This window comes from Perna viridis, chromosome 4, assembly GCF_037379345.1.
Source record: "Perna viridis isolate PV_CMFRI_1.1 ecotype Kerala chromosome 4, ASM3737934v1, whole genome shotgun sequence".
NCBI classification, from domain to species: domain Eukaryota; kingdom Metazoa; phylum Mollusca; class Bivalvia; order Mytilida; family Mytilidae; genus Perna; species Perna viridis.
Genome location: NC_142448.1, coordinates 8,985,244 through 9,001,711, shown reverse-complemented (window position 1 = coordinate 9,001,711; position 16,468 = coordinate 8,985,244). Strand labels below are relative to the sequence as shown.

At 32.8% G+C, this 16,468-nt stretch overlaps 1 protein-coding gene across 2 annotated transcripts in view; it reads right to left on the bottom strand.

Annotated features, from left to right (window-relative positions):
- LOC148618746 (uncharacterized) overlaps positions 1–16,468 on the bottom strand; it is a 230,942-nt gene that overhangs the window by 32,942 nt on the left and 181,532 nt on the right. For both annotated transcript variants that reach the window (XM_088577926.1, XM_088577925.1), the window contains exons 132-144: positions 14,117–14,276; positions 13,561–13,758; positions 12,573–12,809; positions 12,009–12,168; positions 11,421–11,656; positions 8,513–8,643; positions 6,832–6,985; positions 6,302–6,523; positions 5,472–5,565; positions 4,461–4,578; positions 3,722–3,870; positions 2,703–2,836; positions 1,066–1,338 (exon numbers count right to left, since the gene is read on the bottom strand). In XM_088577926.1, coding sequence (XP_088434052.1) covers positions 1,066–1,338; positions 2,703–2,836; positions 3,722–3,870; positions 4,461–4,578; positions 5,472–5,565; positions 6,302–6,523; positions 6,832–6,985; positions 8,513–8,643; positions 11,421–11,656; positions 12,009–12,168; positions 12,573–12,809; positions 13,561–13,758; positions 14,117–14,276 — 2,266 coding nt within the window. The remainder of the gene's footprint in view (positions 1–1,065; positions 1,339–2,702; positions 2,837–3,721; positions 3,871–4,460; positions 4,579–5,471; positions 5,566–6,301; positions 6,524–6,831; positions 6,986–8,512; positions 8,644–11,420; positions 11,657–12,008; positions 12,169–12,572; positions 12,810–13,560; positions 13,759–14,116; positions 14,277–16,468) is intronic.

Here is a 16,468-nt window from a genome sequence, read left to right as displayed (position 1 = left end):
AAAGTATTTTTAGAACCTCTGGAAAAAATCTGGGCATGGATCCCTCTATGCCCTGTTATTCCACTGGGTCTGAGATTAGCACAATATAAATTAGCTGAAATAGAACATAAAATGAAGTCAAATCATGGCTATAAAACATTTTTGTCATCACCACTCAACTCAGGAGACCATGTTTACTTTATAAACCAAATATCATTTAAATCAAAGCAGGCATTAAAATTTGCTGAAAAAATGACCACCAAGAACATTTTTAACTTTCATCATCACCATTCAACTTAAAACACAATGTTTCTTACTGAAACCAAAAATCATTGGAATCTGAACATCTGGTGAAAATGGTTATAAAATGGCCACCAAAATTAAAAATTCAATACTGCCAGTCAACTTAGAATATCATGTTTATCTTATGAGTAGTTTGATCTTCATTATTCTTCTACAGTTAAGGAAAAAATAGTACCAAAAAAGGCATTTTGACCCCTATGTTCTATTTTGAGTAATGATGGCAATGTTTTTTAGATCAATGAAAAATTTTAAATGATCAGTTTGTGTGAGATACCCTAAAAAACAATCATGTGAACTTTCATTAAAATTTCATTGCATGGTTAAGAGAAAAGTTGTAATTTCAGGGGCAATAACTCCAACATTGGGCAACAATCACTTTGAAAAATTTGGCATATGTTCATCTTCTGATGGTGAACAATAAAACCAACATCACAAATTTGCCAAATTCAACAGTTTTTGAATCATTTGCAAAAAACTGTATTTTGACCCTTATGTTCTACTTTTTTTTTTTTTTTATTAACGGCAGCCATATTTTATCACAGATCAAAAATCCAAACAGCCATTTTGTGCAGGATACCCTAAGAAACAACCATGCTAAGTTTCATCCAAATCCATTCAGTAACTTCAGAGGAGAAGAATTGTTTATGACGACAATGGATGCCAAGTGTTGGTATTAGCTAATATGGCCTATTGCCAGGTGAACTTTAAAAAAAAAATAATAAAAAAAATCACATGTCAAAAATGATTATATTGGCTTAAACTAAGAGAATAAGACATACAAACCTGACTGAACATCAAGTTGTGCCTGTGCATTTACAGGAAGGCCAAATCCATCCCAATTGGCAGTTACTTTGGCTTTAGATGGAAGAAAGTTCAGGTCATACCCAACCACATCACCATCAAAGACTTTACCAGGAATAAGAGGTTCCTGTTTGACTGTTAACCCATTAGATCTTATGATATAAGTGAAGTTCAGAGCATTGGTGACCTTCAGTAAGGAGTAATACAATTCTCCATTTAACATTTCTAATTCATCATTCACTCCAGATGTCTTTACTGAAATACAAAAAAAAGTTATAAGTAATAGTCATGTTCAGATTTCCAAACATGCAGTAGCCTTAGCATCTACCAAGATAACTCATAAACATTGAATCATGAGCACCATACTTTCATTTTTGAAACAAATGAAAACAAACATATGGTAGTAAAAATGGAATGCCACAAATGCTTTGACAATTTTATGTACCATGTATATGAAAGTCTCCAATAACTTTCAGGAAATTGTAAAATCCAAAAAATCTGATGGCATTAAGTATCTTATAACCCCTGTTATCTGCCTATGATATTCAGCCACCCCAAACCTTAATACTACTTCATACATCTAACATTTCAGAAACTAAACCCATTTTTGGCCACATAATGCCCTAACACCTACCTCTAATATTGAACCACTCTGTGCCTTAATACTACCTCATACAAATAACTTTTCAAAAACTAACCTATACTTGACATCATACCCTGACATCTACCTCTAATATCAAACCACTCCATGGCTTAATACTACCTCATACATTTTACATTTGTAAAACCTTCACCTATATTTGACCACATCATGCCCTTACATCTACCTCTAATATCAAACCACTCCATGGCTTAATACTACCTCATACATTTTACATTTGTAAAACCTTCACCTATATTTGACCACATTATGCCCTTACATCTACCTCTAATATCAAACCACTCCATGGCTTAATACTACCTCATACATCTTACATTTGGAAAACCTTCACCTATATTTGACCACATCATGCCCTTACATCCACCTCTAATATCAAACCACTCCATGGCTTAATACTACCTCATACCTGTAACATTTGTAAAATCTTTCCCTATATTTCACCACATCATGCCCTTACATCTACCTATAATATCTAACCATGTCATGCCTTAATACTTCCTCATACATATTACGTTTGTAAAACATTCACCTATATTTGACCAAATTATGCCCTTACATCTACCTCTAATAGCAAACCACTCCATGGCTTAATACTACCTCATACATCTTACATTTGTAAAACCTTCAGCTGTCTTTGACCACATCATGCCCTTACATCTACCTCTAATAGCAAACCACTCCATGGCTTAATACTACCTCATACATCTTACATTTGTAAAACCTTCAGCTGTATTTGACTACATCATGCCCTTACATCTACCTCTAATAGCAAACCACTCCATGGCTTAATACTACCTCATGCATCTTACATTTGTAAAACCTTCACCTATATTTGACCACATCATGCCCTTACATCTATCTCTAATAACAAACCACTCAATGGCTTAATACTACCTCATGCATCTTACATTTGTAAAACCTTCACCAACATTTCACCATATAATGCCCTGACATTTACCTCCCATATCCAACCACTCCATGGCAATTTTTCCATCTAATCTCTGTATCAACCATTCATACTTTGTCACAGGACAAGGGTCCCCTGAAACATCCCAGGATGCTCTGTATGTATCAAAGCTTTCCTGAAAGTCGCTGTAATAGTAAAGCAAAATAACACTTAGAACCAGAGAAAAAAAGTTTTGAAGCAAAAGATAACTGTTAATATCACGGAAAGCTGGGAGAGGCAGACACAAATATTTGTTTAAATGACCATAAATATAATTTTACCACCATAGACATAAACACACAGTGTTAAACATCTTAAAGATGCAATATTTATTTATTAAATAAAAGAGAACAAGCAGCCCCATGGAGTTTATAAACTGATAACCCTAGTTATAGACTGTCAACAAGTAATTTTTTTATTACTAGCAAGAACAGGACAATCAGTCCTGTTTTGACAAACATATACATAAAAAAGGAAGTAGATGTGTAAACATCCACCCATTCAAGTATGGTTACAATTGTCTCAGTATTAACAAAGATGTAAAACAAAATGGGTTCCCCTGCAGTGTTGCTCTGGAAACTTTCAGCCATAGATGCCTACTGATTATACATTAACTGGATCTTTTGAAGAAGATATTCAGATCAACAAACCTATGTAGTTTTAAAAATTTAACCTCTGTAGACTGTATTACTAGAGGAGAAAATCTTTAAAATTCAGCCAATCAATAAATTAGATAGCTTCTGGCAGCAAACAAAACCAAACGTGGTTTGAATGTAGAAGACCTTTAATTCATAAATTCTACACAAATGGGATTAAAACCAACTTTGTAAAGGAAAACACCAAGAAAAAGGCAACAAATGATGCAAAAAGCCGAGAAACAACATAAACTCACAATGACCTCTGGTCCAGGTGAGCTATAATTAGACACTTATTTAGCTATAAAATTATTGTCATCTACATAAAAGTACAATAAAAGTGAATAGTCTTACACATAAAATAAACAAAAATTAATGCATCAATTTCATACTTACATATCAACATTAGAGAGCTCAGTAACATCAGCAATACCAATAGGAGAAAGGGGAGGTAACCCTTGACTGAGGTAAGACAAGTATACACCATTGGAGGATGTCACACTAGATAATCCAGCACCATTAGTTCCTTTGATAGAAACATACACCTACAACAGACAGTGATGTTTGATTAAACTGAACATATCACTATCCAATACTGATTCAGTATGTACAGTGTGTCATGATGTATAAACAGAAAATATATGGATAAACTATTTCAACAGAGAATTATTTATTTCTTGATCAACTACAGAAACTTGATATTATGTCACAGGTATACCTGCATTCTGGATTTTGAAAAAAATTTTAAAAAGTCTATATGAAGTGGGACCATAATTTGTGAATGCAAAAAATGTAAAATACACAATGATCAACAATATTTGGTTAAAGTTTAAAAGGATTTGACTTTGCAGTTCTTTAAATGTCATGGAAAAACAAGTGTGACTAAGGGATGAACTTAAATGGACACGAGGATCACAACATACTAAAGACTTGTGCTTTACAGGATAACAGACAAAGTGTCAAGTAAAATAATGATGAATGTAAAACAAATAATTCCAAAGCAAGCTCAGATTAGCATCAGGTAATTTGTAATATTTAGCTTTAATTTATGATGAAATATAAATTGGACCCTAGTTTGAAACAGTTATTAATCTAAGATATTTCTAATGGTTTGGTTTGGTAGACACAAGCTCACCTTAGTAAGACCTTTCAAAGCCAGACCAGTAACTGTGTAATACAGGGAATCAGATGGTATACTGAAGAATGGTTTGATCTGTCCACCACCAGGAGTTGTTCCTACTGCTATGGCATACCTAAACAAAGAGGTCAGTTATAATTAAAACATTAAACAATTGTGTAACTGTATCTAAATGACATATGATCTGTTGGATTCTCAGTAAGATCAAAACAGAAATTAATTTATCTAAGCACACTAGTAAAGCCAAATGGATTTTTTCTCTGACCAACTCAACAATTTCCAAATTTGAGCAGACAAAAATTTCTGGAACCTACTAAACAAAGCACAGAAAACAACCTCTGATACCCAAGTACATATTAACTTACTGAAAACCATGAAATTTTCATGGTAGTTTTAATTTCACTTTTGGCGGTAATATCCATAATGCAAAAATAAAACTGTAATGAATATTTTTTTCCAAAAAACTTTACACACTGTACTATAATTTGGGGGAAGATCAGAAATTTAAAACTGTGCAAAAGTAGATTGATTACAGAAAATATGAAAATTTCCCAGTTTACATTATTCCAACAGGCATATTAATAATGTATATAATGTAACAACATGTCACAACCAAGCTTGACAAAGTCTGAGAGTTTTCTTAACTTCTATAGAAACTCCAATCAAATTCTTTTACATTGGTGATGTCATAAACGGTTAAGAATTTTTCTCAGACTTAAAAACATTAAGTAATTGTTCAAGTTTTGCAGCACTTGTGCTAGATCACTGATAAACCTGTCTAGAAAAATCCACAGAACCTTTTATGCAACTTTCAAACTAAATTCATCTTTCACCTTTTAAACTTCAATAATTCCTAAATCCACATCAGGTTGAGTTTTTTATAGGATTCATCAATTAACGATTTAGTAAAGAGTATGATATTCTCATGATGCCTTTTGAAGTAATGATTATGAATATATTTGTACAAGAATTTAATGTATTCTAAGAATAATAAAATAAAAATCTTACCCTGATATCTGTGATTCAGCATCAATAAATGGTTGCCAAGCAACAGATACAGATGTTAAGGATTCTGAGCAAGTGGCATCCAAGGCATCACATTCTGTAGAAAATTGTAATGAGAAAACTAGGAATTTTGTTCTGTTTATGAGTTCAACCAGATTCATATTATTTAAATGGTAATTGCTTATGAGACAAATAATGTGTCAATATCTGTAAGAATCAGGCAGTGGGTGAAACATGGTATGAAAAAAACCATCATTTTGAAAGTTAAATTTGACTATTTTCATCATCAGAAATAAGGAAGGCAGACAAGATTTTCCATATCATGCATATAAATGCACTGAAAATGAACATTTCAAGGGCAGATAATTCTGTCAAAAACCTCATTTTCTAAGATTCTACTGAAAAATTTCTTAGCACATCCAATGATGCAGTGATCAAATAATGGTCTTTTCAAATACAGAAAGCATCTTTGAATGAAGTTGTATTGTCAGATCGGTGAGGTTTTCACAGGCATGTTCCTGATTTTTCTCATCTTACCTGATTCTTACAAAAACTTGGTCTAAAATGGGACATACTGGTATGAGATCTCCCAAACTCAAAACCTTTATATTCACCTTACCATTTTAGAATCTGAGACTTCTTTGCCCTTTACTTTCAGTGGTACTAAATCACCTTTTTCTTGACAATTGTAAAGTTTTTTTTTCTTTATCCCAAAAGCTATAGCATTAAGCAAATAGAAACAAATAGTATAAAAAAAAACATGTTTTTTTTTGTGTTTTTATTTCTTGAAGAAGACCAGATTAGTTTGCAACTCTGTATTAGTTCTTCCCTACCTGCATCAGTTGTACAGGCTTTAGCATTCATCCTCACAGTTAACTCATTGTCTCTGACGTCCATTCTGTAAGTAGTGTGAAGGTCAACAACTTTACCATACTTTGGTGGGGTTGTATCTATGGCAATGGGGTTAGAAAAACTGTAAGACTGAAGTCCCACTTTGTTGACAGCAGTCACTGTGACATAGTACATAATTCCTTCATGCATCAACTTATCAGCATCTATAATATTTTAATGTTGAAGTTCAGATTATCATGCAGATTTATCTAATAAGTGATAATAAAGAACATGAGTACCTTGAAAGATTTCAAAATTTAGAAAGTGAAATGTGAGACTTCTAAATTTTACAAACAATTTTCTTAGTGGGAGTTATTATCAACTTTTCACTTTCAATTAGGCAATTTTAACTGACCCCTGTTGACAGGAAGTTGTAATCAAATTTTAGTAAAATTTGAAAGAATTTTTTTTTAAAGCCTAGTTTTACAAGTCATGAAATCATAATTTCTAAAAGTTAATGAGATGAACAAACCATTGATAGTGTAAAAGAATGTATTCCCATCCAATTCAATATCGGTAAACACATCAGAGAATCCCTCCTGAGTTCCTAAAGATACAAAAAACTTCTCTATAGGGCTCTCCCTATCCTGGAAACCAGACCATGTACATCTGACTGGGGCCTTAGACTAAAACAAAAGATGAATTGAGTAAACATTCTAAATCATTGCAAAGAATTGACAACTTACACATAGTAAGCAATTAATCTACAATGAATGAATAACAAAGCAATAACTTTATACTATGTTGAATTCATAATCTTGCATCTTAAAAAAAAAAAAAAAAAAAGATAACCGTTATGTCTTTACAGATTTGAATGCATGAACTGTGGATATGATGGTTACGTGGTTACGTTGCAAGCTGCTTTTTCAAGAAACACATGTAAGGAGCAAGATATGATACAATTCAGTTACCTCAACTTTTAAGTAACAGGAAAATACATGAAATAAGCAAATATTATTTTTTCTAGAATAAAAAACTCCTAAACTTTGTTCACTATGGCATACTATACTAGTTAGAAGCATTAGAATAAAATGTGATACAAAATTATCTTATAAGTTCTGAATAAACCTTTTACAGCTTGATAGATAAATGACCATCAACTCATGAAAATTATATTCTATAAATATTCACGAATATGCATATAAAAATGTGGACGATTTCAAGTGTGAAGAGCATAATTTCATTTCAATGAGCAATTTTGTAATTGCTAGTGCATATTTAGAATCCTAGCACAGAGTAAAAACAAATTTGTGCATTTATACATTCCTTATGTGTAGTTTTAAACATTTTATTTCCAAACTTTTGCATACATGCTAACCTTTTTGGAACCAAAAGTGGTTGGGGGAGTCTGGGGGGTTTACCCACCCCCCCCCCCCCCCACCAAGAAAATTTTTTTTATTCTGGAAGCAAATGCTGCATTCTGGACAAATTTTGGAGGATAAAAGACACCTGATAAGGGGAGTGAAAACTTACCATAATATTTCATAATATTTGCACATCTCCCCAATTTTTTTTACGCTGAAGACAAATGCTGTAGCCAGCTGGGCATATTTTTGGAAGGAAAAAAGGACAAAATATAAGAACTGTTCAACAGCAGAAATTTACTTTTTTCTTGTTTATATTTGTTCCCTGAATTTTATTTCAAGTGTGCAAATAGCCGTAAATGAACAAAGAATAAGAAGAGCGAAGAAAATTTAATATCAAACATTAACTTTAGACAATCTAACTCCGTCATAAAATACAGATTAATGATTAAGTCCCTGGTATGTAGCAGACTTTGTCTCCTTAAGGAGTTCTTCCAAAGGCTTCCAGTCGAAGCAATTGGTATCTTTGAAAATATTGATCTTGCTTGTCAAAATACTTATTCAAATAGCCAATGAAAAGGTGGGGGTATATACTATGTCGGACATACGTTTCACTCCCCTTAATTAAAATCCCCCATTAATGGCAAAGTTGTCACATTATGGACTTGACCATAATGTAGAGTTGAATTGGTAATCATTTTTGAAATCAGTAGAAAAGTTTCTGAAGTAGGTAGGCAGTAGAAATGCCAGAAAATCGGTAGACTACCGCCTAAAGCGGTAGGGTTGGCATGTATGTTTTTGATGAGAACAGCACATCATAGTTAACAGCAGAATTTTGTAAGGACTTACACCAACATATTCTGGGCAGGTAACAACACCTTGACTTGGAGCTGATGTGTCAATGATAACAGGGTCAAAGGTCACTATTCTAATGTTGCCTGCCTTGTTCTCTGCATACACTGATATAATGTTAGGCTTCCCTAAAAAATAATTCAGTCGTATATGAATAAACAAACCAATATCAATACATCAAAATATTTTTGGTATTAGACCAAATCAGACCAAACTATAAGATTTATCGGAAATGTGAATGAAAAATGCAGGCAGAGATTTTTTATAAGGAATCCAATAAAAAAATATTCGAATTGAAACCAAAAATAAAAAAGTAGATTTTTTGAGGGGTGGTCCCTATGACCCTTTATATCTTGAAAACCATTAGAGATATCTAACTTTGATTGAGTCACATAGGCAGGGAATACTATAGTTAACCCTATTTAAAAAAAAAAAAAAAAAGACTTTGTTGGAAATTGGTACGGGCCACTAACTCCAAGTTAAAATAAGAACCATATTGTCAAATTTCCTTTCATCTGTGGCTGCATCCCTTCAGAACCTGCTTATGGAGTTTTTATATCACAACTCATATTTCATCTAAGAGCTTGCCATAACTATGCAGGCTTTTTGTATCACACTAGACTTCTTACAATTAGGCTCCTGGAACAGGACTATGTTGCTGTCAAGATTGCAGTCATCACTACAGAAGTTTCATGGTTGTCATCATGAACTTGTGGATTGTTATGGTGTATCCATCTGCACCATGAGAACCATTTTGTTCAGCATGTCAGTTATCCTTTCCTCTTTTGTCTACCCCGTACTTGACTTTTTATAAACAGATTGACGGTTGTTTCTAGAAAAGCAGAGGACGTTAACCCTACCAGTGTCAGTTTTTTGTGGAGTCTGAGTTCCTTATTTACTTTTGCTGATTTGTATGTATTATTTTGGTTATTTTATGTTCTTTGTTGTATGTGTCTGTTTTCCATGCCTGGTCTTTGTCTCTGGATTACAATATTTTGATATCCCCCAGAATCTTGAATCCCTAGAATACCCTTCCTAGTCACTGTTCTATTCCACTTTTTTCACGATGATTTTCTTATGGAATAGAATGCCAGTTTTATACCCTCTTTCTCTTAGCCATATTAATTCTTCCCATCATTAAAGTCATTACTTTTCACTACATATTTTTTAATGTTTAATAGGTGATGGGTCATCAATCTTTGAAAAAAAAACCCCAAAAAAAACACCAGAATTTCAAATTTAAAATCGTAAATTGACAAGGGAAAAATCAGATTTTCAATTTAACTTAAAAAAAAAAAAAAACAAAAACAAAATAAAAACATGTTTGTTTGACTTTGAGAAAACATTTAACCAAGTAAATAAAAAAAGATAAACAAGCCTGAATTGCTCACCTGGTTGAATTATGCATTTCAAGGGCAGTAAATTAAACAAGAAGTTGTCCAACAATTTTGACTCAAGAAAACTTTGAAAGGATTTATCATAAGGATCATTTCAGTAAATGGAAGTCTAATCTATCTAGTTTTCAAGGCATTGGCTGAAAACTGTAAAAAAAAAAAAAAAATAAAAAAAAAACCTGTCAATTTCCCCTGTCAAGCACAATAACTCTTATAAGAAGGCGTCTGACAAATTTTATGCCTGAAGACTTTTGTAGTCCTAATAAAATGGATCATTTTAAGTATTGAAAGAATTTGGCTAAACCTAATGGTTTTGGAAATATATGCGAAAAACTGTTGTCTGACCCCTATGTTCTATTTTTAGTAACAGTGGCCATATTTTCGAAGGATCAAAAAATTTCACCTCAATTCTATGCAGGATACCCCAAGAAAAACTTGTACCAAGTTTGGTTCCAATTGGTCAAGTAGTGTAAGGGAGAAGATTTTTGAAAGAAATAACAAAAAATAGCAAAAAACGTTGAAAAAGGGCAATAACTCCAACATGGCTTAGGTCTCACTAACCACTTCCGGGTCAAATGGCCACCCCCCTATGTAGTACCAAAAACACACTGAACCTAGACATATGCATTGTAAGTGCATTATTTGTGTGTATTATGATTAAAAGTAGTCAAAATAAAGCTGAGAATGTGTACTTTAAAATCATATATGTAATTAACTACAAAAGTGTATGAATATTGTTTACATGTGTGAGTAATTTTCCTCCATGCTGTCAGTTAGCAGAACAGGTAAAAATGTGGATTTTCAGTATTATTTATTCAAGTAAATTTTGTGAAGAATTTCTACTATGATTGTACCATTAGCATAATGATTTTGGAAGCCTTATTTTCCAAGCTTCGCAACGGTATGCAGCTTTAAGATGTCATTTGTCCTGGGAATTCACAGTGAGACTTTGAAAATTACTTTTTTAACATGTAAAGTAATGGAAACGTTAGAAGTGGTTAGTGAGACCATAACGGATTAAAACCAAATTTGACCAGAAATAGATCTCATTATGATGAACACTTTTACCCTGTCAAAATTCAGCTAAACCTAATGGTTTAGGAGATATATGTGAAAAACTGCTGTCTGACCCCTATGTTCTATTTTTAGTAACGGCGGCCATGTTTTTTGAAGAATCAAAAATCCCCACAACAGTTCTATGTAGGATACCCCAAGGAACATTCATACTAAGTTTATTTCTAATTAGTCCAGTAGTTCCAGAGGAGAAGAGTTTTGTATAATTGTTAACGACGACGACACCGGACGCCAAGTGATGGCAATAGCTCAAAAAGTAAATCCAGCAGGAAAAGTCAGTATTTTAGAGCCAAAGTGGTACTTCCCATATTAAAATATTTAAGTGAATTTAACAGAATTTTAAGTTTAAAATAAGAAAAATCAGATTTTTGAGAGAAAAAAAAAACAACAAAAAAATCATGTCTGGTAGGAAAGTAGTATTTTTTTTAATATTTTACCTGTAGTATCAGGTGTAACAGTAGACAAGGGTAGAGAACTCTGTAAATTTGGTGTAATGTTGACTTCCGTCAATGGTGCTACATCACCAGCATTAGGGTAAGTACCAACACTGAACCATGCTCTCTGTATCTCACTCTCAGTATCAGTGTAGTGCCAGAGAGCTGAAAGAGAATCTTTTGTCTTCTGATATATACTGCCTCCATCAACCATCTCTGATGAATCCATGTCTGTTAGTCTGGTGAAAGGAAATAGAGTCATTTCAATGACACTCCAGCAAGTCATAATTTCACTGTATTAATTTAAACCAGTTTGTGTGCAGTTCAGAATGTTATTCCAGTTCACTCCTCAGCCTTACATTAACAACATGTTGGGAAAGGCTTACTAAGCACATTTTCTTAAGAAAGTATATATCCCTGCCATGGTATGCAACATAATGCATTTCTGATAGACAATGACAAGTTGTGAAGAATTTCTGTGACAATCATATTGTGTTAAGAGATTAAAACTAAATATAACATGAACATTTCAGGAACTATATTAAAACTTACACAATATACACTTAATTTTTGTAATTAAAACCAACATACCTGTCCAAGGTAACAACTGGAGGAGACCTGTCTACAGTGAATCCATCAGACACTGATTCTAATACATTCCCTGCATTTGTCACAGCCCTTACACTGCTGTAATATTCTGTTCCTGGCTTCAGTAGTAGATTTGCTTGAGCATACCCTGAACTAGATATACCTGCAGATTTAGAAAGTCAGAAAACACTATCAAATATTGGCGCCTTTCCCATATGTGTCAACTTTGCTTGATATAAGAAGTTGGATTCAGAGACTACATTTTTATTAAACAGTAACTCAGGATTTATCTGCAGACATGGTTTTACAGAGGCAACCAAAAAGAGGAAAGTGTCAAAACAGGAATTAAACATACAATAAAAAAAGAACCATAACAGTAAATTCAGATTCGAAAAAGCAGTATTCTGTTTTAAAGTGGAAGAAAATCAGGTCTATATCTGTGAACAAATATTATTTCACAGAACTATTCTTATATGCTGTTCAGAAATATCTGATAGAGATTCAAGAAATTCATATTGTTGAAAAAGAAGACCAAAATGCTGATAACTGATATGAGTAACAGCTAACCATTTCCTACAACAGCTGCCTCTTCTGAATGTATCAGTCCATGAGAGGTAAATGATAATACATCTTCTCCGCCAGGTGTTGAACCTACAGCCCACTCATAATGAACAACTCCGTGGAGGTGGCTTTCAAACCCAGTATACTGAGCAGTTACAGTCGTATAGTCCTGCTGGTAGTCTATGTCTTTGTCAATTACCAAAGTGCTATCATCAGTACCTTCAGCTCCATCAAAAACAAGACCTGTTACAAAAAATAACATTCTGGTTTGATACATAATCACTGAAGAAAGGAGGTGGTCCAGTAAGGACAAAATTTGGCCTCAAAATCAGTCTATCTGAAAAAAAAAAAAATTGAAACGGAATTTCTCCAACTCCTTAATGTGTTTTATAGTTGATACGATTCGTTTATGGCAATCATAATAGTTATTTCTGAAATAATGCCATAAATCTCGTCAAAAATAGCTAATATTAAGTGTTTGCAACCATTTCATTATTCTACTACTTCACAGAAATCAGCTTTGATCAAATTTCAAAAAATGCACAAATTATGAGGCCAAAAGGGATCCCTGAATTTTCTCCCTTGACATATATGCTCAATAATTTTTTGAGACTCATCTTACCCCTACTTGAATGGCACCTGTTCTTCACTAAGAACAAAACATGTATCACAAATCTTACATTTACATCATAGACTGTTACTCTTGGCAGATATTTTACTACTAGTACTTGACTATTATTACAGGAAAAATAGGAAAATACCTCGACTTGTACAGGAAGTTAATATCAGACAACTATCAGAATAGCTTATAAAATACAACCCATCTATACAAAGCAACACATCAAATTTAAAATTAACCCATATTGGAATGTAGGTGATTGTGTCAAAATTCAGACAAATTGATTCATATATACCACCCACTCATTGAGTCAGAGTATAACTTATGCTCTGAACACAGACTGTTAAACATTACAAACCAAGCCAATTAATTTACCAGGTTTATCTTCATCAACAACTATAATAGGAGTAGATGTTACAGGAGGGCTCTGTTGTCCAGCACCATTCTCGGCCTTCACACTCAGGTAATACACAGGCTGTTTAGTGTTGATATTAGTCAGTTGTAATGTTAGATCAGTAATGTAGATATCTGACTCGGTCCCATAGGTTTTCCATGATAGAATGTCAGTACCACCTGTAAAAAAAAAGAGTAAATAATCAAAAACAAATTTCACATTTTCAAAAATTTACTGAAGTCTTTACTGTTTTTATGAAGCCCTTTTTTAAAAAACTTATTCCCTTGGGACCTTGTTAAAAGATATTTCAGTTATCCTTTTCACAGCAGAAGCACGGGAAATGAAATTATCCCTAGAAACTAAGAAACAACATGAAAAAATGCCATATAAACATCAATGATGCCAAAGGCAAAGGAGCAATATACAAATTAACATTGGTAATTTTAACTCTGTTGCTTTTCTAGGTTTACCCATGTGGCTTGCTAAAGAAAATCAATCTTGTACAGATGATTAACAATGATTTATGTCAAGAATGACCTGGAGATGTGCCAACAGCAACAATGAAGTTGGTAATACCACTCTGATGGTCATCAGCAGCCCATGCTGCCTTTATGCCTGTAGTGTCAGCCTGCCATACATATCCATCTATCACCTTCTCTATTCCTCCAGCTAAACTTCCAACATGCAACCAATGTACCTGTAGGAACACAGCTAGATGTTTTAAATATAGAGAAAAATACTTCTGTTAAGTATATGTGCATAGTACTCAGACATGTCTGACCATCAACAATATATCACATACTATTTACCAATGTCTTCTGTAGTAAAACCCCTTAAACACTCAAGTTATGTTCATTGTATTAAACATGAGGCTACAATAATGTTATTTATAATCATACTAGGCTTTTGGGAGATAAGCCCATGAAACTACAGAACAATAAAAAGCTCTGCAGAGAAAAGCATGATACAACTGCAGTGGTCATACCCTGTTGGAGCAAGTGTGGACACAACATACATTTTTGACACACTTAAGCATAAGGACTTACTATAAATCATGGACACGTCAGATGGATTGGACACTATATGGGTCATTCTCAAAATATAGGCAATTCCTGGGTTGGAGTTTTGAAAAAAAAAACTTTCAAAAGAGAATGGTTTTAGGTTTTTTTTTGGACTGTGGATTCCAAATATTCATTGTCCAAAATATCTCCACAGTAAGTAGAGTACAAATCCATCAAAAGTTAAGATGTGTGTTTAAATTCATCAGCAAATGTCTTTGGTATAACACAGATTGTTTTAGTCATTATAAGAAAGGAATAAGTCATATAGACCGTTTTTAAACGTAAGACAGTTTGCAATTTAATATGTTTTTAAAAGTATGAAAAAAAAAACTATATCTAAGCTTCATGATTTTTGCTATTGGTCTTTTTCACATCCAGGTGTGAAATGTAGCCGAAATAACCACATAAAATCTCCAGAATAATGCCTTATTTTAAAATATTCTTAGAATTTCTGTTATGGCACCATAATGTTAGTGTGAAGCATCAATACAGTAACAATCATTTTATAAAGAAATGTTTCATCATGCAATTATTGAATTTTTTACCGGATGTTATACCGTGGACAATTTGTTATACTAAGGACAATTTTCAAGAATATTAACCGCCTATCAAACACTGTAGAAACTCCTGGCATTCCAATTGAATTTAGATAGGGGAAGCAAAAACCAAAAAACACACTGAAAACCAAATATCATCTAGAAAAGAAAAGAAAATACATTATTAATACATAAATGTTCATGGGATAACATAAACATTTTGCAGAACCATTTTCCTTCGAAAGTACCCCTGAGATATTGTTAGGAATATCTGATTTTTGAATTAGAAATGTGTAAATTGATAAAAACATAATTATGTTGAAAATATAAACTTAATGATAAACAAAATGGATTATTACTGCATAAATGTCCGTGGACAAACACAATAAGTTCTTACATATAACACAAACTAATATACAACTACTGTATCAGCTTTGGCTTTGTTTGGTGTTATCTATTATAAAGTATTGTTTCTTTGTACATTTTATTTTCCATCTTTAAATATATAACAATTTATAACAAGTCTTTTGTCTAATTTATTTAGTCCTTTGAGTAACATTTTTTCTTGTCACCCCAAGGACCATTACACCCTGAACAAACATAAGAAAATTTCCATCCAATATTTAAATAACCTCATCCTTCATAAAAAAAATACATGTCATCAATTGCTATCACATATTGTGATATTTCAGTAATAAGAATTAATTAATTTAGTTTTTTATTTACTGTCTATCAATGTTATACCAAAGACCATAAAAAAAGTTACGCAGTCAGTTGTATTTTGACTTTAAATCACTGTAACATTTCTGCTGCAAAACATCATCTGCAATTTGATTATGGTGGATTATGGGGAAGAGGAAAAACTATTTTTTGAGTTATTATTCAAAGCAAGACAAGCCATACCCCTCACTTTTCTTTGGTGTTATACCAAAGACAAAAAACAGGGGACATGTTCAATGGCGAAAAAAAAAAAAAAAATCATGTTTATAAGTTATATGCATTTTTGGATGTTACGAAATCAAATTTACATATCAACACGCTAAATTATTGGCTTTATGTGTAATATTTGATGCATTTTTAGATTCCTAGACCATTGCAAAGATTGAAAAGTGTGCCAGGGACATGAAAAAAACAGCAACAAATGCCTACTTATCAGGGTGGAAATTTTTTTTACCTTATATATGTTATGATTTTATATATTTTTTCCTATCTTTAGGCCAAAACACATCAGAAAACATAGATTTTGTATATTTATTAAATAATTTTCATCCACCAGCCTACAGAGACAACAC